This window comes from Microtus ochrogaster, linkage group LG3 (assembly GCF_000317375.1).
Source record: "Microtus ochrogaster isolate Prairie Vole_2 linkage group LG3, MicOch1.0, whole genome shotgun sequence".
Classification (NCBI taxonomy): domain Eukaryota; kingdom Metazoa; phylum Chordata; class Mammalia; order Rodentia; family Cricetidae; genus Microtus; species Microtus ochrogaster.
The window spans coordinates 11,579,109-11,605,201 of NC_022029.1; the positions used below are offsets into that span (position 1 = coordinate 11,579,109).

The following is a 26,093-nucleotide window of genomic DNA, read 5'->3' on the forward strand; positions in this document are numbered from 1 at the left end:
GGGAGAGTGGGAGGAGTGGGAGGCTGGGAGGAGGCGGAAAATTTTTTTTTTCTTTCTTAATAAAAAAAAAGAAATAATATTCTAGAAAAAAAAAGAGTTAAAATTCAATAGATGACTTTCTCATTAAGTAAACATGTACATTGTGTAATAGGAGACTGAAGGAGGTTTAATGCTTACATCGTGAAGATGGAAATGTAATACCTGAGTTAGGAGATAACGGGAAGAATTTAAAGCGTATTAGTCAGGAGAAAGAATGCATTATATCTACGTATCTTAGTTGATGCAAATTACCTATTTCTGTACCAAACAAAGCATGTTATTTAGGAAGAAGAAAATCATTTTTGTTCACACATTTAAGATATTTTGCTTGTCACTTAAATCTCTAGAGACAGAGATATTTACATAAGAAAAATGTGTTTAATGATAAAGTTGTAGGAAGGTAAATGGCTAAATGTGTTGCTGGAACAAGAGTGTCAAAATAAATTACTCACACAAGTACAATAATGATTTTGAGATAGATATTGTCGAGTATGATCAACTGTATTTAAAAAGTTACAATAAAATTCCAGCCAAGGAAACAGGGAGCCTAATGTGGATCTTTACCTCTCCTTTGTCTATTCTAAATCCAATCTCCAGCCTCATCTCCCGTTCTGGAACAGACCACCTGGTGCAGCCTTCCCTTCTGCTCAGTCTGAACATCCAACTGATCACTCAGACCTTCTCCTCCAAACCTTCTCCTCGCTTCTGCTATCCCAGCCTCTAACACAAGCAGACATTCCAAGGGAACATTCTAGGCAACTTAAGCCAGAGAAACAGGTAGATCAACTACAGATCTTCACGTATCCCTCCTTTCCTTCAAATCAAATTCTCTAGTCTCACGCCCAGTTCTATGTCAGACCACTTGCTTCAACCTCATCTCCCTCCCTGCAGTCCTTTAAAATGGATCATGAAAGATCTTCCCCTAAAAATGTACAGCCTCCCTACTCATTGCTTTATCCCAGTCCCAAACACCAGAAGACATGCCCTGGGAACTCAACAGGACACTCAGGCAAGGAAAATAGTTAAGACAACATGCAGATGTCTACTTGGTCCTCTCTCTTAATCCAGTCCTCCAGGCTCACCCTCCACTCTGGAGCAGACCACCCTCTATGGCATCCCTTCCCTCTCTGACCTCATTTCCCGTGGATAATGCATATCTTCTCCCCCAACCTTCCTCCCCACTCATTCCTTTGTTCCAGTGCCCAACTCCATCAGACATTGTCTGGGAACCCAAAGGTCAAACCCGCCAGAGAAGACAAGAGGTCAGCAAAGCACTTAGGCAAGCTTCAGCTCTTCTCTTTCCCTGCTCTCATCTATATTCAGTCAATCTCCCAGTTTCATCTGCAGCTCTGTAGCAGACTACCTACTATGGTTCCTGGTTACTACCTGTCCCAAATCCTAGAACAGCCCTCTTTCTTCCCTACTTTAGACACTCACTCTCCCTGCCTGTCGCCATCACTAAGTTTCCAATCCTAGTATTTAGAAGCACATTTTGTATAGAACCTCAAGTGGCCATACCACTAAGGATCTCAGAAGAACTTTCTACCAGGCAATACACAGCCACCATACTTTCCTAACAACTGGAGATAGCAATAGAATTCAAGGGACAAACCACCTATTCGTAAGACCAGATCTGACCTATAATTACAGAGTTTCACACCCCAGATACTTAGACACCAGTGTAAAAGTACTATCAAAAAGAGCCAGGATTACACATCTCTATGAGAGCCTAGCAACCCTACTATAATAAGTCCTGACTATAACAACACAGATAAAACACAATGCAAAGAGCCTAAAGCAGCCTGTATGGAAGATAGTAGAGGTCCTTAAAAAGGAAATGAGTAAATCCCTAACAAAATCTATAAAAATACAAACAATATAAGGAAATGAATAAAACTATTCAAGACCCAAAAGTCTGCAGGAAAAAAATCAATGAAGAATACCCAAACTGAGAAAAATCTGGAAATGAAAAATTTAGCAACTCAAACAGGAAGCCTCACCAAGATCATATAAGAGATGGAGGAAAGAACCTCAAGTATTAAAGACAAAACAGAAGAAATGGATACCTTAGTCAAAGAAACTGTTATTGGCTAAGATGGCTAATTCTTATGTATCTGATTTTTTGTGTAAGGTAGTGAACATTTTTTCCATTGCAACCCAACACATATTTGCAATTTATATTATAGATTATATGGTTATTCATAAAAACCAATATTTTCTTTTTGATGCTTTCATTCCGATTTCAAACTGTAAGAAAAATAACATCATGGATTATGTGTTTTTATGCCCATGAATGATTGACATGCATCATCTGTTGTCTGGAGATCAGTTAGTAATTTTGAAAAACCTGTCTTTAAGTTGAGTTCATGTTCCTAAAACTGGATAATAGAGACTTTATCAAACATAAATCATAGTGCTTTATAAACACTTAAGGGGCATGCAACTTAAATACAAAAACTTTTTTTTTCTTTGAAACAGGGTTTCTCTGTGTAGCTTTAGTGCCTGTCCTGGAACTAGATCTTTTAGACCAGTCTGGCCTCAAAATCACAGAAATCTGCCTGCCTCTAATTCCTGAGTGCTGGGATTAAAGGCATGTGCCACCACTGCCCAGCCGCAAAAGCTATTTTTATACTATGAACCTTTTGGGAAACATGAACCAGGAGGGAAAGAAGATCAACACACCCTTTCCCAAGGAAGCTAATGTTCTTTCACTTTTACCCCATCTTTTGTTCCTGGACAGACAACTTGCCATCTTTCTTATGATAAAATTTCCATGAAAAAGCAGAATAGATGTAAAACACCTATTCTGTCTTCTAGACCTTTATATAACAGGGAGTAGAGAAGCTCATATTCTCTGTAGAGATGAACGAATACTTTCTCCACCCTGAGTCTCTTTCATTTTATTGGAGACCTAAAGAGACACCAAATCTCAGTGAGTAGGAGGCACAATAAGTTTACTCTTGAACAGCCACCATTTTTCTACTTCAGAAGTAAATTCTCATTCATGTGCCACTGGTCTTCCAGGAAGTCAGGAAATAGTGTCCTTTCTTGACTATGAGTGTCTCAACACAAAAATAAAGTTTTTACTTCAAAAGAAAATAAGCAGAGTTTATTCTGAAGATACATATGTGTGGTCATGTTCTAGAAACATAGACTTAGGTGCTCCCAGAGTTGTGATTTTACAGAATAAAAAATATGTAAACCAAATTATTTGCCAAATTCAGTGTTGGGGACCACAGATTGCTAGTTTAGAGCAAAGTACAGCAATTAATGACAGGTTTTCAACATTATCTGATGGAATTTTAGCTTTTACAATGGCAAATGTTACTGGCCTGTTTAAAATATATTTTAAGGTTTTGACAGTATTAGGATATCATGTCTTTTATTTAAATGGACTAATGATAGATAATCCAACATAAGTTTTCAAGAAAATGAGCAAGATGAAAGCTTTTACTGAACCATCAAGATACATAGAAGAAAATAAAATCAGTGACATAGACTGGAGATATCACTGGGACCAACAAAAGCAGAGCAGATGTATATTAATAAAAAATAAACAATGGTAACTAAAAGCCATGACAACAACAAAAGTAAACAAACAAGTGACATTTTTTTCTATTAGAAAATAAAAATATTTTGGTAAAAATTTGCTACTCTAGAGCTAACATGTGAAGAGTCATAAAAAGTTAACATATAATGATAAAATACAGTCTTAACTTGTAGCACTAACATACATAGGCAGCACATAAAGCTCTTGTTTCTTGCTTATAAAGTACTTTATTGTGTTCAAAGTCTTTGTTAAAAGGATCTTTCTATAACTCTAATAATTTAATAAAAGTAAAAAGATAAAAGATCCTCTTAAAATTCTAGTCCACAAGGACATAAGACATCAGAAACAAAAACTTGGTATCTTAGCATTATGTGTACAAGAAACACTAATTTGCTGCATATACCACTAATGTGTCAGTATATATGAAATATACACATATCACATCATATTCTGTCTCACAAAATAGCATATTTTATTACAAATATAATCATTGAGTAAAATGATTTAATTAACATAGAGACACTAGATGTCGTGTCTTTCTTCTGAACAATATTTGTTTTATCTAAATAAATTTATAGTGCCCATATACCAAAAATTAGTTACTTAAATTTCTAATCTAATGTCATAACAATGCATTTTTAAAGTTTTTAAACATTTTTTCGTGTATATATTTTACTTGTATTTATGTGCAAGTATATATTTTACTTGTATAAATGTGTGTGTCTGATGCCAGAGGAAGTAAGAAGCAGGCGGCACATCTCTTAGAATAGGAGTTATGGTTGTGCGATGCATTGTGCATGCTGAACTTGAGAGCTCGGAAAGGGTAGCAAGTGTTCTTAACTGATGAGTCACTGTTTGCAAATATCCTTATATACAGGCTTCTCTTTTTCTATTTCATTATCTTTAAATTTGCATTTTGTCAAGTAAAAAGAAGTTTACAATTTATTGGTTAAATGCACAATACTAGTTGTTTGTCTTGCAAACTTTCAAGGAAGATTTTTAATCCATTTTAATGCATACATACACAGTAAAGGTACATATATACAAGGTAAATACACTTTTACCTTGATTGTTCAATACACACAAACACACACACACACATTTACCTTGATTATTCCTTTTTGTATCATTTTTTACGTTTTAGGTAAAATTTAGAAAACATTTTCAAGTAAAGCAATTATTTCCGAATGAAATTGAGCAAGCTGTATCTGAAAAAGAAAGCATGCCTTTGCCTTATTGTCTAACATTTACCTACACAGGAAAAACTTTTTTTAAAAGGTTATTTTTTTTTAAGACAGTTTAGGTTCTCATTGCTTTATATAGCACTTTCTCCAAGACAAGAGGACTGTGTTTTGGACATGAAGTGAATTTCAGGACAATCAGTCCAACACACTGAAACTCCCTTTCAAAACAAATACACAATATAAGGCATTCCCATCAGAAAAAAAATAAAACAAATTTACTTTTCAAGTCACTTACCATCAAAAGTTTTTTCACTGTACACAGCAAAGGTGTATCACATGATGCTTTGATATATGTCTGCTAATATCCAAGAGGACTAGCTGTTCCATTTTGTAAAGTGGCAATATAAGACAGTGTGATGACAATAACTGAATGAACAGAACAAGTCAGACCTAGCTTTTTTTGAAAAGTCTCTACATGGAAAATTAAAATTGGATACAACCTTATTTATGGAAACCTATAAGGAAAAATAAGCACAATGTAAAAATCATATTTGTTAAACTATACTTTTCTCCTGGTTCTAGGGTAAATGAAAAGGATTATATATTGTATTTATTATGTAAGTAAATCCTTAGTCATGTTTTAACTAATCAATAAATAGTAGTGATATACTGACTGCAGCACTGACACATACCATTACCTATTGTTCGGTTTTGAAAATAATTGTCTACCTTAGTATGTGCACACTAAGATGCAGATGATTAATTTTATAGTGCATATACACATTTTTATTGAAATAACATAACACTCCCATAGGTATTTTATACATGTTTTATGTAACTGAGTAAGACGTGCAGAACGACAGTGTTCCAGCTAAATGAAGATGGACAAAAAGTATACACACTTTACAGTAAGCACATAAAAAATCTGAAAATACTTCTAAAAATTGAAAGTATTGATCTGTGACCATGCTGTTTTATATTCAGTAATGGAAGAAAATATGGAGAGGAGAGGAGCAGAGAGATGTAGGAAGGTTATTAAGGTCACAATGTAAACAGTTTGCTGTTATTAAAGGGACATCCTGAAGTTGTACCTTTGAAGAAAGTGGTTTGTTTTATCTGCATTTCAGCTAATGGGTGCTTCGTGGCTTTTGAAAAAATCAAAAGCACTTTTCATTATTCACTGATTCTAAAAATTAACCCTAGATTTTGTCTTTTCTGTCTCTTCAAGTTGTTTTTTTATTGGATTCCTCTTTCAAATGTACTGATCATTCAGGAGGATGAAAAAAATTATGGAGGGAATGCTTTATGAAAGCAGATGAAGTTTTGCTCTATCTGTATATAAAGATTTCAAATGTAAGAAATCTAAAAGAATAGAAGAGAAGTCGGGTGGTGGTGGCATATGCTTTTAATCCCAGTACTCTGGAGGCAGAGGCAGGTGGATTTCTGTGAGTTTGAGACCAGCCTGGTTTACAAGTTCTACAAGAGATAGCTCTAGGACAGACTCCAAAGCTACAGAGAAACCCTGTCTCAACACCATCCACCCCAAAATGTTCAACATCCATAGCCATCAGGGAAATGCAAATCAAAACGACTCTGAGATACCATCTTACACCAGTCAGAATGGCTAATATCAAAACACCAATAATAATAGCTCATGCTAGAGAAGATGTAGAGTAAGGGGAACACTCCTCTACTGCTGGTGGGAATGCAAACTTGTATAACATCAGTATGGAGATTTCTTAGAAAATTGGGAATCAACTTACTTCAGGACCCAGCAATATCACTCTTGGGCATATACCCAAAAGATGCTCAATCATATTACAAGGACATTTGTTCAACTATGTTCATAGAAGCATTATTTGTAGACAGAACCTGGAAACAACCTAAATGTCCCTCTTTTGAAGAATGGATAAAGAAAATGTGACACATACACAATGGACTATTACTTAGCAGTGAAAAACAATGACATCATGAAATTTGCATGAAAATGGATGGAACTAGAAAAAAACATCCTGCATGAGGAAAGCAGACCCAGAAAGATGAACATGGTATGCATTCACTCATAGGTGGGTACTAGCTGTAAAGCATGGTCCTAGAGAAGCTACATAACAAGGTAAACCCTAAGAAAAACATACATAGATTCATCTATAAAGGGGAAATCGACAAGATCACCTGATAAAATTGTTAGCATGGGGGTGTGGAAAGAAGGGAGAGTGGGAGGAGAAGAGAAGGGAAGAAGGGGAGAGGGAGAAAAACATGAGGAAACTGGATAGTTGAGATGGAGTAAGGACAGAAATGAGAGCAAGGAAAGAGATATTTTGATTGAGGGAACCATTATGGGGCTAGCAAGAAACCTGACACTAGAGTAATTCCCAGGAATCCTAAAGGATGACCCCAGCTAAGACTCTAAGCAATAGTGGAGAGGGTACCCAAACTGACCTTGTCCTGAGGTTTAGATTGATGAATATCCTAAATGTCACCATAGATCCTCCATCGAGCAACGGAAACAGAGGCAGAGACCTGCAGTGGAACACTGGGCTGAGTTCCCAAAGTCCAGTTGAAGCATGGGAGGAATGAGAACATGAGCAAGGAGGTCAAGACCATGATGGGGATACCCAGACTGAAACAGTTTACCTGAGCTAATGGGAGCTCATCAACTGCAACTGGACACTTAAGGAACCAGCAAAGGACCAAACTAGACCCTAGGAATGTGAGTGACAGATGTGTGGCTGGGGCAGACTTTAGGGCCACTGGCAGTGGCATAGCAATTTTCCTTATTGCTTGTACTGGCTTTTGGGGAAGCTATTCTCTTTGGATGGATACCTTGCTCAGCCTAAATATAGTAGGGAGGGCCTCGTACCTTCCCCAAAGCAATGCGCCTTACCTTCTCTGAGTTGTGGATGTAGGGTGGGTGAGAGGGAATGTGGACAGAATGGGAGGAGGGGAGAGAGTGGGAACTGGGATTGGTATGTAAAATGGAAAAAGATAGTTTGTTTTCTTTTGAAAATAATAAAATAAAATAAATTGTAAAAGAATAGAAACATAGAAAAGAATGAACTAGACCATTTGGGAAAAAACAAAGTGTTTTTGTATGTTGGATCCTAGAAGAATACCTAAAGGAATAAAGTCAATAAGGGCACATACAATGTTTTGTGTAAATAAATATATTTATAGTTTATTTAACACCATAATTTACACCCAGCATTTGGTCGTTTATATTTTATGTTATATAAAGTTCCAAATAATTTAATAAATTTATAACATAGTTCTATACATTACTACTGATCATTATAATTATGTAATTATGTCTTTACAAAGGGAGGGGCTCACCAAGATCTGCTCTTTTCTCCTGAGTCCTGGGGCCCTTCTCACCAACATCCTGCCCACAATACTGAACATCCTTGCAATAAATTATACCACTCAAGAGAGTCTTCTCGCTACTATGCTGTTTGATATAGTGGGCTATCATAGAAAGGTAATAAAAAAGGACCTACAGAATTTGAGTTCAAGGTAAGGCTTCTTCTTATACCACATACATTCAATAAATTTCTAGCACTGTGAGATAAGTCTGTTTTTCTGCTTTTAAAGGACATATTTTTCCTCTGTCTGTATTACATTCTGTGGTTAGATAAAGGCAGCATGGATTTGTTTCATTTAAAGACATCCTGGTTTTACCACGTGATGATAAGAGGTCACAAATAATCCAATTCATCGTTGCGAACTGGCCTGATAAGATGAGGTAAGTATGACTTCATTTCCAGTCTATCTAATGCACACAGAATGTGACATAAAAAAACACAAAGTTTATAACCAAAGAAACAAAAGACATGGATAAGGAGGATGATCAAACAATATTGACTGCCAAGTGGAATATTACATTTTAGTAGTATATTTGCATATACAGGTCATCTTTAAGTAAATGTATGTTTTTATAAAAATACACACAGTAAATAAAAGCAAACACATGCCCATTGAGTCTTCATCAATTTTCTGTGGAAACTGTTTATAAACGTAAAATTATACAGTCTTCAGAATGAAACAATCTCTGTATTACATATTTTGCAAGATAGTTAACAGAAGGAATCATAGAAAAAATTATTTTACTCAATATTTAACATGTCAAATATCACTGAAGAATTATTCCTGGTCAAATGATTATTTAATTTAGCTTGAAATATGTACTGGTTTAAATAAACCTCCAGTGCATGTAGGATTCCACAGGGCCTTAAAAAGAAGAAAATAAAAAGAAATGAATGGCAAATAACAAAATGAAATGAAATTTTAAATGAAGATATTAAATGTTTAAACACAAGTAAAAATACAGATTGACAAGAAGCTCATCTCTTGGTGATTTTATGTCAAAATTTGTTATTAGCATTTACAAAGAAAGTTTATTTTAGTAATGTAAAATGAAAGAATGAAAAGTTGACATAAATTTTTCCTTTCTTAAAACAAGTAGAAAATATCATTTTCTCCAACTCTTTATATAGTCTTCCACTGAAAAACAGCCAGATAATTAGGTAATAGGTAAATAGCACGAGGTTCTCTTGAAGACTGTGTATACCACAGCTATCTTGACCTACACACAAAGATTCAGGATGATTTATATAGCCTGCAACTACTATTACTCTAACTTTCAGTCTGTCATTTCTGTCAAAACCTCACATGATAGGAAATTAAAGCATTTCAGGTTATTTTACACATATTAAAACAAGGATATCCATTTAGTAAATATCTATGAAAGAAGTGTAATATCACTTATTCCGAAGGACAGTAAAATTGTTGTTAAGAGATCTAGAGAACTACAGAATCAATACTAGAAGACTGTGTTATGTACCAATATAAAGGATGTGTGTATGTGCATGTGTGCGCTACATGTTAGTATATAAGATATAGCAACACATCAGAATAGCAACTAAGAAGTATCTCAAACAGTACTGGCAAATTCTTAAGAAATCCCACATGAAGAGAAACCTTCTCAATTGAATCCACATCAAGAAATCCTTTAAGAAAGGTTCTCAATAACTAAGGCACAGGACAGCATGTCTTGATAGAGCAGAGCCTGTGGAAGAGTTCTCTATGAGAACAGTTGGTACTATAAAAAAAAAAAATCACATAATAAGGGAGTGGAAAATCTGAGCAGTCATTAGGTTTGAGAAGTTCTGATTTCACGCTGCAAAGTTTACTGAGACATGTGTGTGTGTGTGTGTGTGTGTGTGTTTGTATATGTGCACAGTGTGTTTTTGTGTGTATGTAGTGTGCCCATATTATATATAAATATAATTTTCAAGAGAAACATGTCTATAGTCTCACAGAATATTGCTCATTACTTGGATATGTTGGCTGATAAGTGGCTACTGTAAATGAGGCTGGAAAACTTGGAAGCTTTCAAATTAGTCCTCTGAGGCTATACAGAGATGTACTACTGCGTGAAGTATAGAGTAGTTAATTCTCTTTGTCCTTAAAAGAAATCTCACTAAAGATCAAAACCAGAGAATTTTTTTTTAATAAAAACACATTTAAAAATTCACTTTTCCAGGTGTATATAGTACTGTTTGATGGCCTGTGAAGCTTAGGGGTGTCACTTGATTTTTACCTCTCCCTTTCCTGTTTTCCATGATAAGCGTTATTTCTATGCAGTCTCAAAGAAAGATTCTTGGATCTCATTTATGGTATTCTATAGTACTACATTGCTTACTTTCTCACATAAGCATTCCATTATCTCCCTTTTTGAGGTAGGGTACATAAATTGGATATTATACAATGAGGTAACACATTATAGACTCATAATTTCATCAATTTATTGATAGTCTAAAGATAGCTCTATATGAAAATATTGACATTACATCTTTATTCTTGGATGACCACCTGTTTGATAATAGACTGGTCTCTATTGATGAATATTTGTGTTATTTTCTATCATTATCGATAACGAGAAATGCTGATGGGGGAATATCTTAGGAGCATGTTGTTTGGTATATATGGAAACATATGTCTTGGTAGATTTTATAGATAGCATTGATGGTGTTGGACCACACCACTTTACTATATTCTCAGTAATCTCTTCAGCAGGGGGAGTGCATGTTACAAGGCTATGTTTTAAAGATACATAAAAATGACTAAAATCTTCATAGGATTAAATGATAATGAGTTAATAAAATTATTAAGAAAGTCATATTTTACTATTGTTGCAAACAGTAATTATTATATTTAAAATATCAAAGTTTAAGAGTATATGATATGTATGTTAAATGGATGTGATTAGTTTGTTTAGTGGAAAAAAAACAAGGTGGCAATAAGAGTGTTCAAAGATGCAAAATCTAGTATGCACTCTCACATTCACTGATACTTGTACACTTTGCAATTTACATGAATTCATTTAGTTTTACATTTCATAAGTCACAATCATGAGTAATATGCTTGCCAACCCCTTTTAACTAAGAAGGAGTCTTTCAGACCTGATGTAGTAGCCCAGGCCTGTTACTGAGGAAGAAGAAATGTTGTGAGTTGTAGGTCATCCTAATCATATAGTAAGTCCCAGGCCAGCTTAGGCTAAAAAGACCTTGGCTAAAAACAGTGGGAAAAAGTTCTCAGTTGCAGTTTTGCAACCTAGATTCCAAAACCAAAAAGTTGGAAATCATGAGATTTCAAGCTTCTAATCCAGTTTCAGGTTTTACCTAAAAATTGAAGAAAATGCTAACCCTTTTATACTATTTTTCTTCCAGAAAATAATTCTATGTTGGACTATAACATCGATTTGGTGGATTAAGTCCAAATTCATAAATCCATTTATAAACATAAAATTCATAAAATAATAATAAATCTGAAATAATTCTGATATTTATAGAACTGACTCTAAGTATTCTGAGCTGTAAATTATACTCTTTTAGAACAAATTTTCTATATACTAATTCAGTCTCATAAATTTACAATTGTAATTACCATCTTAACTCAGCATCACTAAGAGTATAATTTCCTTGCATTCTTACTTTACAGTGCATAAGGTTAATGATATATGTGGCTTGCTTTTAAGAAAGTTTCTAATGGAACAGTCTAAAAATTCCTGCTCCTGTGCCAGTTCTGTATAAATACACTTATAAAACTTTTCCCCTTAATTCTCTATGACTACACTGTAAAATCACTTTATATCTTTTTTATAAAACACTTTCAATCTACAAATGTCAACGTCTTTGTCTCTAAAAAATCCATTTCTGTTTTCTCACTGGCAAAAGTAAGATAAGCATGAAGACCCTCTGACCTGAGAGGGTAAAGTAAGTGGCTGAGAAGTATCAACCTCCAAATAAGAAATCAAGTATTTATAGATTATTTATATTGCATAAGATATTGCATATAACCTGGAGATGCATGTAACCCATACGTATAGTAGGATGTGCAACTACTGGACCCATCCTATGAGAACTTGAGTACGTGAAGATGGGTGTAATGTGACTCCTGGAACAATCACACAGAGGTATAAGGGGCAAATGTGCTTATATCAGTTCTTCCCGAGAGATAAAAGGAGAGCAGAGGAGAAGGGAAGGGGAGGGGAGGGGAGGAAAGGAAGGGAGGGATGGCACGGGAGGACAGAGGAGAGAAGAAAGAGGAGAGGAGAGGAGAGAAGAGAATGAAGAGAGAAACCATGTAATTATCAGGAACTCTGAGTTTAGCTTTTCTTTTATTTTTCATACCTAGAGGCTATGTAAGGGGGTTACTAAGTCATTGTTCCTTCAGGTGGATATGCAAAGAAGGCCTGAGTCTGCTGTTCCCTCAGGTAGATGGTACACATAGGCCTGAGTCTCTGCTCCCCAGATGACAAGACAAAGGACGCCTTGGTCCTCTGTTCCCACGTATAGGCTTTGATTCTCAACTGTGGGTTTCCTGATACACTCAATCTGTTACCTGGCTTAATAGCATAGAAGCACCTTTTTTATACTAGGTGTTGTAGATTTTATGTTAATCTGACTATTCTTTCTCAAGACTGTGGCAAAGATAATACAATTCTCTCACTGACTGGGACTTTCAGAAGGTCTTGAGGGAGGATGTTATAATAGGATTTCCATCAAAGATGCTTTTCTCTCTACTTCCAAGGCCCACAGCTCAGCTTTCTCTGCTTCAGTGTCCCTCTGGAACTCTGCAGTTGCCTTTCCCACTCTCAGCCTCTCACACATCAGTAGCTCCTTCCTGTGTTACCTCTCCCTTAGAACCTTCTGCTGTCTTTGTCATTTCTTCATTTGTTATCCCTAATTTAATTACACAGATTAAGCAACTGCATACTCAATAAGAGACTATCTGACGCTTTTCAGTTAAAGGTTCCAGGGAAAAAGTGATATTTGCTGAATATTAATTCAACAACTTTTCAAAGCTGTGTTATAAGACCATCCATGCTAGACAAACCAAGCATCTACACTACATAGAAAGTAACCAGTTTACTATTAGCACTTTTAATCAATGCTCTTCTCCAGGCATTTAATATAATATGAAAAGTAATTGTCCTAAAGCAAACAAAACTCTACAAATTCTTTATACAGGTGATTTAATTTCTAGGTATAAACCAAAATACCAGAGTCAAGTGAGTATTAACAGATGGAGCATTTGGAGAAAGACATTATTTTGTCTGGCAAGTATTGGGACATATGCATACGCATCAGAAGTTCTGACTTTGGAAGATGACAGCATCGTGGCTAGGATATTTAATACAGTACAGCTGTCAGGGACCAGTGAGAATGCTGAGTTGACAAGGTTCAACTGAGATACCATGGCACAAAAACTCCCCACTCTAACAAATGGCTAATCAACAAATGCAGTAAAAGACAAGCATCCTCATCTCCGTTCTGAACAAGACAGAAGAAAGTTCTCATGTATTTACGAGCTCTTTGTACAATAACCGCCAGGGTAAGCACATAAATGAAATATAGTAAAGCCAGGAGATATATCAATATACACAGAAAAGTGTACTGAGACATTCTCTCCATACCTTCATATATAATGTATATTTTACTACTTTTCTAGCCTGAGTAGAAACTTTTTGTATAAAGCATATTTCCTTGAGAAACTTAGTTAAAATAGTTGAAAAAACACAAAGTAATCAAACCTTGATATAATATACATATATACTGGACTAGGTTGAAAATATATGTGAATCAAACTTCAACCCACTTTTAATAGTAAAGTTAAAGTCATTAATAATACATATACCCACCATAACAATTCAATATTTGATGAAATACCAGGCAATTTTATATTTTAAAAAGTGATAAAAATCTTAAAAGTTCAATTATATTAAAGATATTCTGTAAAAAATTCAAAACACACACAAAGTAGTAGATCTCATTACTCAAAATTCTAATCCTAAAAGACAAATTTTGTGATTATTCTGAGTAAAATCAAGGTATTACTTGAATGAAAATTTATACTGGAAGTCGATCATGTTAATGGAAATAATAACCTTTGATAAAACAGAGCAAGAAAGTAAAATTGTTCACTAAAATATTAAATTAATTAAATCCTAAATTTTCTCACTGCTAACAATTAATACCTTCCTTTTTAAATTTAGCTATTCACTCTCAAATAGTTTAATAAATAATTATTTGCAGTATCTCTCAAAATTTAAATATTGACAGACAGTATATGTGCTCTATGGAGGCCTTTATCTGCAGGTGATATAATCAGAAATATCTCAATCAGTGTTAAGGTCTTATAGGAAATTGTGATGTTTCATGATTCTACCCAAACATCTTCTATCCGGTTTCACAAGTGTAGGTGAAACTTATATTATTTGGGCTCGGATGTCCTTATAAAATTGCTTCATGACAGAGTTTGTTTTTTAAGAAAATAAACCTTTAAATTGCTTGGTAGTAAGCTTCCATTAGTATATTTCGTATTGGGTTGATACGGATTCCATTCTTATGCAGGATATGTAACAAAAACCATGTCCTTAATGCTAATGGTGACTTGGTATTTTGCAATCTGATATTCACACCTCTGACCCATGATCACAATTGGTCCATAAAGAGCAAATGTGGTTGATACTGACAGATTCAAAAACCAGGTAGGAAATAATAAGAACAAAAGATGATGTACAAAGTTTCGATAAAAATATTTTTTCTTCCCTGAGAAGCTCTAGAAAATTATAAATAGATGTTTATACACATATGTAGGTGTGAATGTGTTTATCCTAACTTAAAATAATGACACTATGAAGAAAATTTTATAGAGATGGTTATTCATATGCACATGTAAGTTAAATTATTTACATTTAAGATTTACAGTTTACAGATGACAATTCATGTTCCTGGAGAAGTGTGGACAAGTCACATGTGTCCTTGTTATTAAGCAATTCATAATTCTAATTGTCTTACCTTTAATTGATTTACAATATTCCTTTTCTCAGGTCTTCATATAGAAAGCACTCTCCGGTGCATGTGGTTGAATATAGTTACTTTGCTAAGTTATGTGCGTTTAGTCATCATTTACTGATTGCGCGGATTGTGCTATATATAAATGCCATGAAAAGGCTAAGCATATCAGCATGAACTGAGTACTGTCCGGTGTTAACAGCTCTCCAGACTATAACAAGTGCTTGGGGTGGGAGGAGCTCTTTGTGGGGCGGAGCTCTTTGGAAGTCACTACCAAGGAAGCATTCTTTCTTGGCCTCAGGTAATGGGCAACTTTGCCTTCATCACATGAAGACAAACTAAGAACAATGAAAACGTCAAGAGAACTATCATGTTTCTTCCTCATTTTCAAAATTTGTGTTTGCATATTTATAAAACCAAGTACTATGGTGTATTCTGTGAGAAAGAATATAAAGATCCCCAGAGAAGCAAATTCACTCCGCAGACACCAGTTCTCACGAGCATCCACATGGGGTCTAAAACGTGACACTGGTACATACAAGTCTTGTATTATTTGTCTGTGTTGAGTCACTACTGAGTCACTTAGAATGGAGATACTCAAACATTAATTCCCAAACCACACCCAAATGTGTATGGGTCTTTCTTGTCTTTATATTAAGAATGTATTACTTTCCCTAACAATCCAGGTGCCCTACAGAGCTCATGATAAAAATGGTTTGACCTTCCGGGAATTTCGATAACTCATTTAAGAACTGAGTGCTTTGAAGTAGTTGGATTCTAAGCTAACCTGTAGTGTAAATGTGCTATGATGTATATTGCAATATGGTTTGATGGAGATTTTGCTTTTATAATTCCTTTTGAAACACCTCTGACATCCAGACTTAGAAATACACAGATAATTATCTAAAATGTATGTCTAAGAGCTGATACACAATTATGTATTTACAATTGCCATATTGGGGGAAAAACTCAAAAGAGATAAACAATGGATTACTTGTAAACTATCCTAAGTTATAAAACTAGTTTCTGTCAAAAATAAAGATTAACAGCATGAAGATAACATCTAAAAACCATTGTTGTAATGATATTAGTACCTGTAACTTACTTAAACATCTAGAAGAAAACATTAAAATATATATTATAGAAAAATTCCCCAGAAAAATATAGCTTTTAGTAGCTTTAAAGTAAAACTAAACTTTGAAAACAATTGGTGCTAGAAGTCAAAACTAGTTTATTTTGTGACAGAGACATATATACAATATAAATTTAATGCAGTTTGCATGGCAACACAAGAGTGACTTCTACATTTATGCTATCAGATAACATGTGATATAAATATATGCTGTCATTATAGTGAAATGTTCACAGAACTCAAAGTTTGAATGTATCCAGTTTTGTCAACAAAGCTTACTCATCAACATTTCTAAATGTAAGAACAGGTTCTCCCAATAGTTCTCCCCTTTACTGTTTAGCAGAGGGGAGTAGAAGCAATTCAACAAAACACAAATTTTAGAGCTATGCTTAAGAAAAACTGTTATTTACATCAGCTTTACAAAATCATATAGGATTTCTGGAGGGATATCGGGTTTAAAACATCTTACAAACCTATCAGCAAGTATTTTACATTAAGGAAAAAAAAACACTAACTTTTAATTAAATTACTTGCATTATCTACACTGAAGCCCAAGAGCTAAAACATTATGGTAAAATTGTTTACAAAGTTGGAGGTATTTTTACATGCCTGAATGTAAAAATGTTTGGCCTTAGGTTATTGCAAACCTAATAACTTTATTAAATTGTGAATAAATAAATTAGAATTTTCTTAAAAACAAATTATCCTATTATTATTATTATAGTTATATTATATTATAAATTATAGTATTCTTTTGCACATTTTCATGTATCTTAAAATTCACCAGGTTAGAAATGTTGTTGTAAAAAAGTTAATAGGACTTGCGTATGCCACTTGGTGCCTGGAATTATCTTTTTCAGGTCTTCAAGGTGTTTGGAAATGTTTAGAACAAGTGATGATCAAAGAAGAGCCCAATTCTATGCAGTCAACCCGGGACACCACAGTGGAGGTAAATAAGCTGTGAAAGTCTGAAAACCAGTAAAGAAGATAAAAATGGTCTTATGTAGTTACTTACATCACAGCCTAGAAGTTCAGTCTGCGTGGATTTATCTACTCGTGAAGCAAAAGCCTTCTGTAAATGTTGCACTTTTTCCTGCAAAGTGGAAAAAGAAAATTACAATAATGGTAAGCCATGTGCTTCTATGCTAATACTTCCTGCTTACTAAAATTTGATTAATCTCTAATTCATGAATCCCTTTGTATGTGTGTGTGTGCCCTCAGTTATCATAATGTTTTTGAACGAGTGCAAATATTTATAGCTTAGTTTTCGGTCACAGCCATCCCCAGGGGCCATCTTTTCATCTAGTCTAAGACTAACTGAGGTGCTTTGGATAAGAGCTAGCCCGCATATTGCAGGCATTTGAACGCTACTGCTAAGGTGTGTGTTATAATTCTGCAGCACTGACACACATTTGTAGGTTGGGTAGAGAATGTACTGCCACCTCAGATAAGAAGGGAAAGATGTATTATATGGGGACCAACTTAAAGTAGAAATGGGTATGACATGGGGCTTTTGAGGGGGGGCAATAACGCATAAATACCTGAAGTCAGAAATTGCTACAATGATGGGCCTAAATAGATAGAAGTTCAAAAATTGTTTATAGAGATACTCAGGAAAGGAACAGTGAAGAATGAAGCCAGTAGAGTCAGGTCAGGAAAGAAAGTACAGATGCGCCACGGGATGAGACCAGAGTGGCAGCGCCAAACCAGACAGGACAGAAACCTGCACAAATGATTCCAAATTACTTTCTTTCTCAAAATACTATTCTGCAATTGCAAGGTCAGCAACCCATTTGAGATAAATCACAACACACTTATTTCAACTTGTCAGTGACCTTATATTATGCATAAGATGAAATCAGAACAAAGTAACACAGAGGAGAGGGGCATCTGGCAATAAGTTCTTAGGCACCTGTGGGTTTTTGTTTTTGTTTTTTCTGTCTCTCTAATCCCCTAAGCAAACACAATTTCCCTAGCCCCTCTGGGAGACAGTGGAAGGTTAAATTGATTCAATTTCTTAGAGGCAACTTTTACAAATAAAATAATTGTAAACGTGATTATGTAATTGACTTTAGTGTTTCCTTTCCAAGAAATGAACAACTTGATATTTCTTAATTAAAACACACAGGTTGGATTGTTCTTATTTAAAATTAAGAAAAATAAAATGTGTGCATAATTTATAGAAACATGGCACATGTTTGTAGAGAGTCAAGAAGAGATAAAGGAGATGTCTCCTGATTTATATTTGCTAATGCTTGAGGTACTAAAATATGTTGATTTGAGGTAATGTGTACTATTGCTACTGTTTACAAATATTTTTCGTAGCTAAACCTCTTAGCAATTAAATTGTAGATTAGCATATGACACTGTTGTATAGTAGTAAAAGATAACTTTTATCATAAAAATAACTGCATATAAGAAAAAATACAGTTTCTGAACTGATGGAGGCATTTAACTGCATTTACATTTTCTTTCCTACTGTAATCTTTACCACTATAATTATCAGTACTTATAGCAGATGAAATGTGATACAGGCTAGATGTCAGGCAATGAAGCAAGTAATAGGCACAATTTATGTATGTAAAATGGTTATTTTAAAATATTATTGTCACTTAAGTACATAAAACAGACACTGAGTTAAAGATCACACAAGACAGTAAGTAGAACAGGAATTTTAAACCTTGCTCTGTCTTCAACCTTAGTGTTCTTATGTGTAAAGATATCCCAACTTTGAAAAACTATGAAGGAAAGTTTTTGTCTCTATGTCATATATTCGAGAAAACATACATATAAATAGTTTTGTAGTCATTGTACAACAGTAATTGCAGGGTGATAACAAACTATTCTTTTTTTTTTTTTTTTTGATAAAGGAGCCAAAAGTATACAATGGAAGAAAGAAAGCATCTTCAACAAATGGTGCTGGCATAACTGGATGTCAACCTGTAGAAGAATGAAAATAGACCCATATCTATCACCATGCACAAAACTCAAGTCCAAATGGATTAAAGACCTCACTATATCAGAACACATTGAACCTAATAGAAGAGAAAGTGGGAAGTACCCTACAACAGATGGGCACAGGAGATCGCTTCCTATGTGTAACCCCAACAGCACAGACTTTAAGGGCAACATTGAATAAATGGGACCTACTAAAACTGAGAAGCTTCTGTAAAGCAAAGGACACTGTCACCAAGACAAAAAAGGCAACCTACGGACTGGGAGAAGATCTTTACCAACCCCACAACAGACAAAGGTCTGATCTCCAAAATATATAGAGAACTCAGGAAACTAGACTTTAAAATGCTAATTAACACAATTAAAAAATGGGGCACTGAAATGAATAGAGAATTCTCAGCAGAGAAAGTTCAAGTGGCCAAAAGACACTTAAGGTCATGCTCAACCTCCTTAGCGATCAGGGAAATGCAAATATTCTTTTTTTTTTTTTTATTGAGAAAAGGAAAAAAACAAGTTTCCGCCTCCTCCCAGCCTCCCATTTCCCTCCCCCTCCTCCCACCATTCTCCCCCTCCCCCTACTCCTCTCCCCCTCCCTCTCCAGTCCAAAGAGCAGTCAGGGTTCCCTGCCCTGTGGAAAGTCCAAGGTCCTCCCCACTCCGTCCATATCTAGGAAGGTGAACATCCAAACTGGCTAGGCTCCCACAAAGCCAGAACATTAAGTAGGATCAAAACCCAGTGCCATTGTCCTTGGATTCTCATCAGCCCTCATTGTTCACCATGTTCAGAGAGTCCGGCATTCTGCAAAGATGAGCATAAGGGAGACAAGATCACTGAAGCTTGCTTAGTCAGCACAGCCTTCACTTAACAATCAGCAACAAACAAGTGGGTGTCATAAATCAAACTCAGTAGACAAACTATACACACTGATCCAACTGCCCTGGCAACCTCAAGAGGTTCTAAAGTTAGATCATGAAGTACCCCTTTTTCCCCTTCAATATACTCGTAAGAAAAATTTGAGATGCAAACTTGAGTACATCCATATATGAATTAATTATATGAAGACCAATCTTAATGCAGTAGAGAATCTAAAAGATTACATATTACCAGGAGAGGAATTACTGATTTTGAGCACTTGCTTATTATTCTTTTAAACATCAATGTTAAGCAGTGATATTTAAAGTTATATAACTAATTATAAAATTTTAGTGAGAGTCAGTATCTCGATAATTCATCTACCATTAATGGCAGTACATTTAGTTATGCAAAAATAATGGCCTCTTGGTTGCTTTGTGAAAATAAAAATACAATAAAATTTTTATATTTTTACTATTTATTGTAATGTTGTTTTACTTTTTTTAGGAAGATGCTTCTCTATTGTGAAAGTTATTTCCCAATAAATTCTTTGTAAGTGGAAAATATTAAAGTAAAATAATTTTAATATACCTAACCTACAATGCAACATTGCTTAACAAAACAACATACTGGAGGGCATGCATCACTTACACTGGTGGCGATGTGGCTGACTGCAAGGAATAACATTGCTTAGCTGAGCATCACAAGGCTATTGGCCTATATGTCACCAGTCAGGAAAAGGATGAACTTTTGGTAGTTTTAATAGAGATAGTAATATAAATAAGTTAGTGCTTGGGGTGCATGAAAAAAATATTCCAGGGTGAAAGTGAGTAAAAGTCAAGGTCATATCCAAGTTCACTAGAGGCACAACTGAGTCGTGGTTCTCAAGAGGACCGAGGGAGAGGGGGGAGCAAATACATCAAAGAGAAGCAGTGAACCTGATCTGAGTATCTGTTTCAGGCTATCTTGTTTTTGGTTTGATGAGCTGCCTCAGCTGACTTTGAAAAAATTACTATTTTAAATAAGGGAGATCATTGCCTTTCAAACTCAAAACTTCAAATTCAGCAATTTATGAAATTGATTTCTAAAAAAATTTAAAGATTTACAAGAACTAAAAGCAGGGCAATCACTGGTAACTATCTTCACTTTTGTGAAGCATTTTATAGTGTGGTGTTGATTCAATGCCAATGCCTATAAAATAAGTATAATAAATCGTGAAGCACCACAAAATACTCCATTCATTATCAGAGATATGCTAATGACAACATTCTCCTTAAGAAATGGCTTGATTTTTAAATTAAAAATACTATTAGGAATTATGATATGTAAAATGAGTTTTTGAATATAAAAGTCATGTTATCACATTCAAGTTGTGTCAAAATTTGTTCGCTGTCCAGTTCTGTCACATTATTCTGTAGCCATCTTTCTTTCCTAAACTTTGAAATGTCTTTCAATTGACATTAATATTTGTGTGATTACTTTGAAACTGGCAAGTACATATGTAAATGTATTGTTTGTAGATGAGATGCCCTCTACAATATCCATGCTCTGATTCCTCATAGAATATTTGCCATTTGAAATATAAAATAAAATTCTGTTGTTTAATAATTTTGTAAGCAAATAGAAATAGGTTTAGTTGAAGACATTTGATATTTTAAATTTATTCTCCTATCCTTACATGTGAATTTGCAATGGATTATAATACTATATCTTTCTGATATTAACAGTATTTGACTCTTGAAGATATTCAAACCATGTGGAACATTTTAATGCATATTTTTATCTTCAGAAATATTTTCTATGATAAACTGTCGGAATAAAGATAACCAAATAGGGCTTCAGAGAGTTGGCTAAACTATTAGCTAGTGCCGTTGCTTTGGCACAGAACTCTTATTAGTTCACAGAAGCCAGGTCAGGGGATTCACAACTACCTGTGTCTACAGGACCACTCCTTCTCTTACATATCTTCAAAAAAATGTTTAAAAAAATAACCAAATAGTCTCATAACATCTTTATTGTGCATCCCACATATCATTAAATTGTACAGCATGATATTAGCAAACAAAAATATCAGTAGAAATGAAGAACACACAGTTTTCCACCAATGATTTTAGCATTAATTTTTAATTTATAAACATCACTGGAAATATTAAATTTAATATGTTATTTCAAGGTCACAAGCTCCCTATTAATAAGGGAAAATATATATTTCTAAATTCTGTACACTAACATTACTTCCTTGATTTGTCTATTGACTATTTCCATTCACAATTAGTAATTAAAATACTCATGGGCTGGCGGAATAGTTCCGTGGTTAATAGCATGCACTGCTCTTGAAGAGGACCTGAGTTCAATTCCCAGCAGCCATGTATGAGTTCTATGGTTGACAGAGCTGTAAAAATGAAATTTATTTCCAATATGAAAATATAATCTGTGATTCAACAAGACAAAAACTTTAGGGATAATCACATTTGCTGTTCATATACTTGTTTTAATAAAAGCTATAAAAGTTCTTATGACTAATAATGGTTCTGAATTTGACAAATCTATGGAAAAGGAATGACATTTTAATAAATGGCTCCAGCCTCGTGGTGGAGGCGCACCCATTTAATCCCAGCACTTGGGAGACAGAGACTGGCGGATCTCTATGAGTCTGAGGTCAGCCTGGTCTACAAAGCTAGTTCCAGGACAGGCTCCAAAGTTACACAAAGAAACCTTGTCTCAAAAAAAAAAATAGAGAAAAGAAATGGCTAAATTGAACTGGTCTACGAGACATTTTCTTGATTATTAATTGATGTAGGAGGGTCCAGACCACTAGAGTATTTCCATCCCTAGGCAAGTGGGCTTGGGCTATATAAGAAAAGGCAGTCCGAAGTCAGTCTGGGAGCAAGCCAGTAAGCAGCATTCCTCTTTTCTCCTTCATGTTTTCTGCTACATTTCCTGCCTTTAGTCCCTCACTTGACTGCTTTCAGAGATTAGTGTGACCTGGAAGTAAAAGTCAAATAAACCCCCTTTCCTATTTTTGTTTGTTTGTTTGTTTATGGTGTTTATTACAGCAACAGAAAACAAATTTGAACACCGTCCAACTTTTTAGACTAACGTTTATCCTTTCTGCTAAATTGCAGAACATTTCACTATCATTGAGCATCCATGATCTCAGTGTAATCTCAACAAAATCTCCTACCAGTCTCGCTCCTTTGAGGCTTTCTAGCAGTGAAAGGTTCCCAATCCGGTCCACATGAAGACCTCCCCGTATCCCTGGTTGCTTAACTTTCTTCACTCTATACCAATCTATCGTGTGCTCTAGCACTTCTACTAAAATAATGTCCACACTTCCTGCCTCCTCTCTACCTCTGCTGCTCCCTTACAGTTTTTCCTGAGGTCACTGGAATAAGCTTCTGAGAGTTCTCCTTCTCCAGCTCATCTTGCCGACTGTGTGCTTCACTGGAAAACAAATTTCATCTGCCCCAAAATAAGTAAGAATGTGCTTGACTGGCCCCATATAAATTCTAGGCAGTGCCTCCACACTATACAGGACAAGTTTGGGATCTGGTGTCAGACTACATAAAAGATATGGCTCTTCCTTGGTCACCCACAAATACTACTTTCTCTTCAGCGAAAATACTGAGATTTCCAGGCATCTTAAAAGAAATAGACATGCCTAAATAATACTCTTTTAGTCTTCTTCATATAGTTAAAGATCATGAATCTTCTGATTCAAAATTTCCATGACTTTATGAATGTCATTTAACACTCTATAAAGAGGAACACGTTTGACTCTCACAACTAGAATGGAAGTGTTTTTTCCACTTAAAATTTTGTCACTTTATCTATCTTTTTGATTGTGTAGTGAAAGGAGTTAGGGGATTAGGCATGCATACCATAGAATGTATGTGGAGGATAGAAAAAAATCATCATGAGTCATTCTCTTTTTTGTACAATAGATTCTAGGAATCAAACTCGGGTCAATAGGCTTGGTGTTAGGTGCCTCTACTTGATAAGCCACCTCACCAACTCCATGGATTTTTTTTTTTTTGTCTTTTAAAAAAAGATCCAGTAAAAGAAAACCTTGTGGCAGATACTTAATTTTAGAGAGAATATCTAGTTTAGAATCAGTCTAATTTTATTAATTTCATGTACAATAGTGTAAAGATTATCATGATAATGACTTTATTCTAAATGTTGATTGAGAATTATTACAATGATGATGATAAATGCCTACCAAGAGACAGTTTCAAATTTGCCTGCATTAATTACCTAACAAGTTTTCTTCAAACTCATAATTTTCGGATACTTATATTGCTCTAAAATAGCATCTATTAATTTTCATTATGAAATATTATATAGGCTGGGCGGTGGTGGCGCACGCCTTTAATCCCAGCACTCGGGAGGCAGAGGCAGGTGGATCTCTGTGAGTTCGAGACCAGCCTGGTCTACAGAGCTAGTTCCAGGACAGGCTCCAAAGCCACAGAGAAACCCTGTCTCGAAAAAAAAAAAAAAAAAAAAAAAGAAAGAAATATTATATTTTATGTGCTATCCACAAGGGGATGCAATTAAAATATTTTAAGGAGTTAATAATTTTATAGCCTAGCTAGTTGGTTACTTTATGCTAATGCTGAGTCAACATACCATAGTGAGTGCTTATGCTAGAGTAATAATTACTGAACTCGTGGTCAGATAAAAAAAATGAAGAAATTGGAAGTACAGAATCCTTTTTAAGAGCATCCCCATAAGGACATTTTACTAGGCCTGACCTTTCAAAAGATTTTACTATATTCCAAGAATACCATCCTGAAGAGCAAACCTTTAGCTACTTTAGATCCTAACTACAGAAGATGTTCTTCTTATTTTCCAGCATTGATTTTGTTATTTTCCTCATGAATCCTATTATAATTAGAAAATTAATTGTTTGTATATCTCAGACTCATCCATCACTCTTGTAATGCTCTTGTTCTGATAAAATGTTTCTTTTTATGCTTCTTTGGTGCTTCTTTTCTTTTTAAAAATTATTTAATTTAGAAGGTTTTTTTTTCATTTTACATACCAACCCTGTTTCTCCCTCCATGCCCTCCTCCTCTTCTCCCGTACCTTCCTTCCCCAACCCTCCATCTACTCCTCAGAAAGGGTAACACATGGTGTTTGGTGACATGGGGAGTCACCAAAATCTGACCTATCAAGTTGAGGCAGGACCAAGTCTTTCCCCTCTGTATCAGGGCTGAACAAAGTATCCTTCCATAAAGAATGAGCTCTAAAAAGCCAGTTCATGAATAAATGTTGGTTCCACTGCCAGGGGCCCCAGAGACTGCACAAGCCACAGAACTGTCGCCCACATTCAGAGGGCCTAGTTAACCATATCAGTTCAGAGTCAGTGTGCTCCTGCTAGTTCCTGTCAGCTGTCTCTGTGGGTTTCCCCATCATGATCTTGACCCCTCCTCATATAACCCCTCCTCCCTTTCTTCGTCTGGACTCAGTCCAGTGTTTAGCTGTGGATCTCTGCATGTTTTTCCATCAGCTGCTGGATGAAGGTTCTATGATGAAAATTAAGTAGTCATCAACCTGATTTCAGGACAAGGCTAGTTTAAGCACCCTCTCTACCATTGCTAGGAGTCTTAGTTGGGAGCACCCTTGTGGATTCCTGGGAGATTCCAAAGCACCAGTCATGTCTCGAACCCTCCAAATATATAAGCAAACAAGACCTGAGGAAGAGTGGGTTTGACAGCATTCCATCATGGACAAGTAGGGGTTTAGGAGGCCATATTCCTCCCTGAGGATCTATAGGCAGCTGTCTCTTGCTAAGCAGAGGAGGAGGACCTCAAGGCAATATCTCTTACTGCTGACTGGTAGAAATTTTTTTCATTGGTGCAGTCATTGGTAAGTTGACCACACTCCTTTAAATAACCCCTCACTCATGATCCTGTAAGTAGTTCTAATTAAGTAATTCTGTAAGTAATTAAACTGGGTCACTAAAATGAGATATGATATCAAAATAGGAGGAAAACTAGTTATGAAGTGGAAGAGGACACACG

The 26,093-nt window shown here is 35.2% G+C and overlaps 1 protein-coding gene across 1 annotated transcript in view; it reads right to left on the reverse strand.

Moving 5' to 3' along the window:
* Ccser1 (coiled-coil serine rich protein 1) overlaps positions 1-26,093 on the reverse strand; it is a 949,444-nt gene that overhangs the window by 493,788 nt on the left and 429,563 nt on the right. Inside the window, exon 8 of the mRNA XM_013351266.2 lies at positions 17,276-17,353. Within this exon, the coding sequence (XP_013206720.2) occupies positions 17,276-17,353 (78 nt within the window). The remainder of the gene's footprint in view (positions 1-17,275; positions 17,354-26,093) is intronic.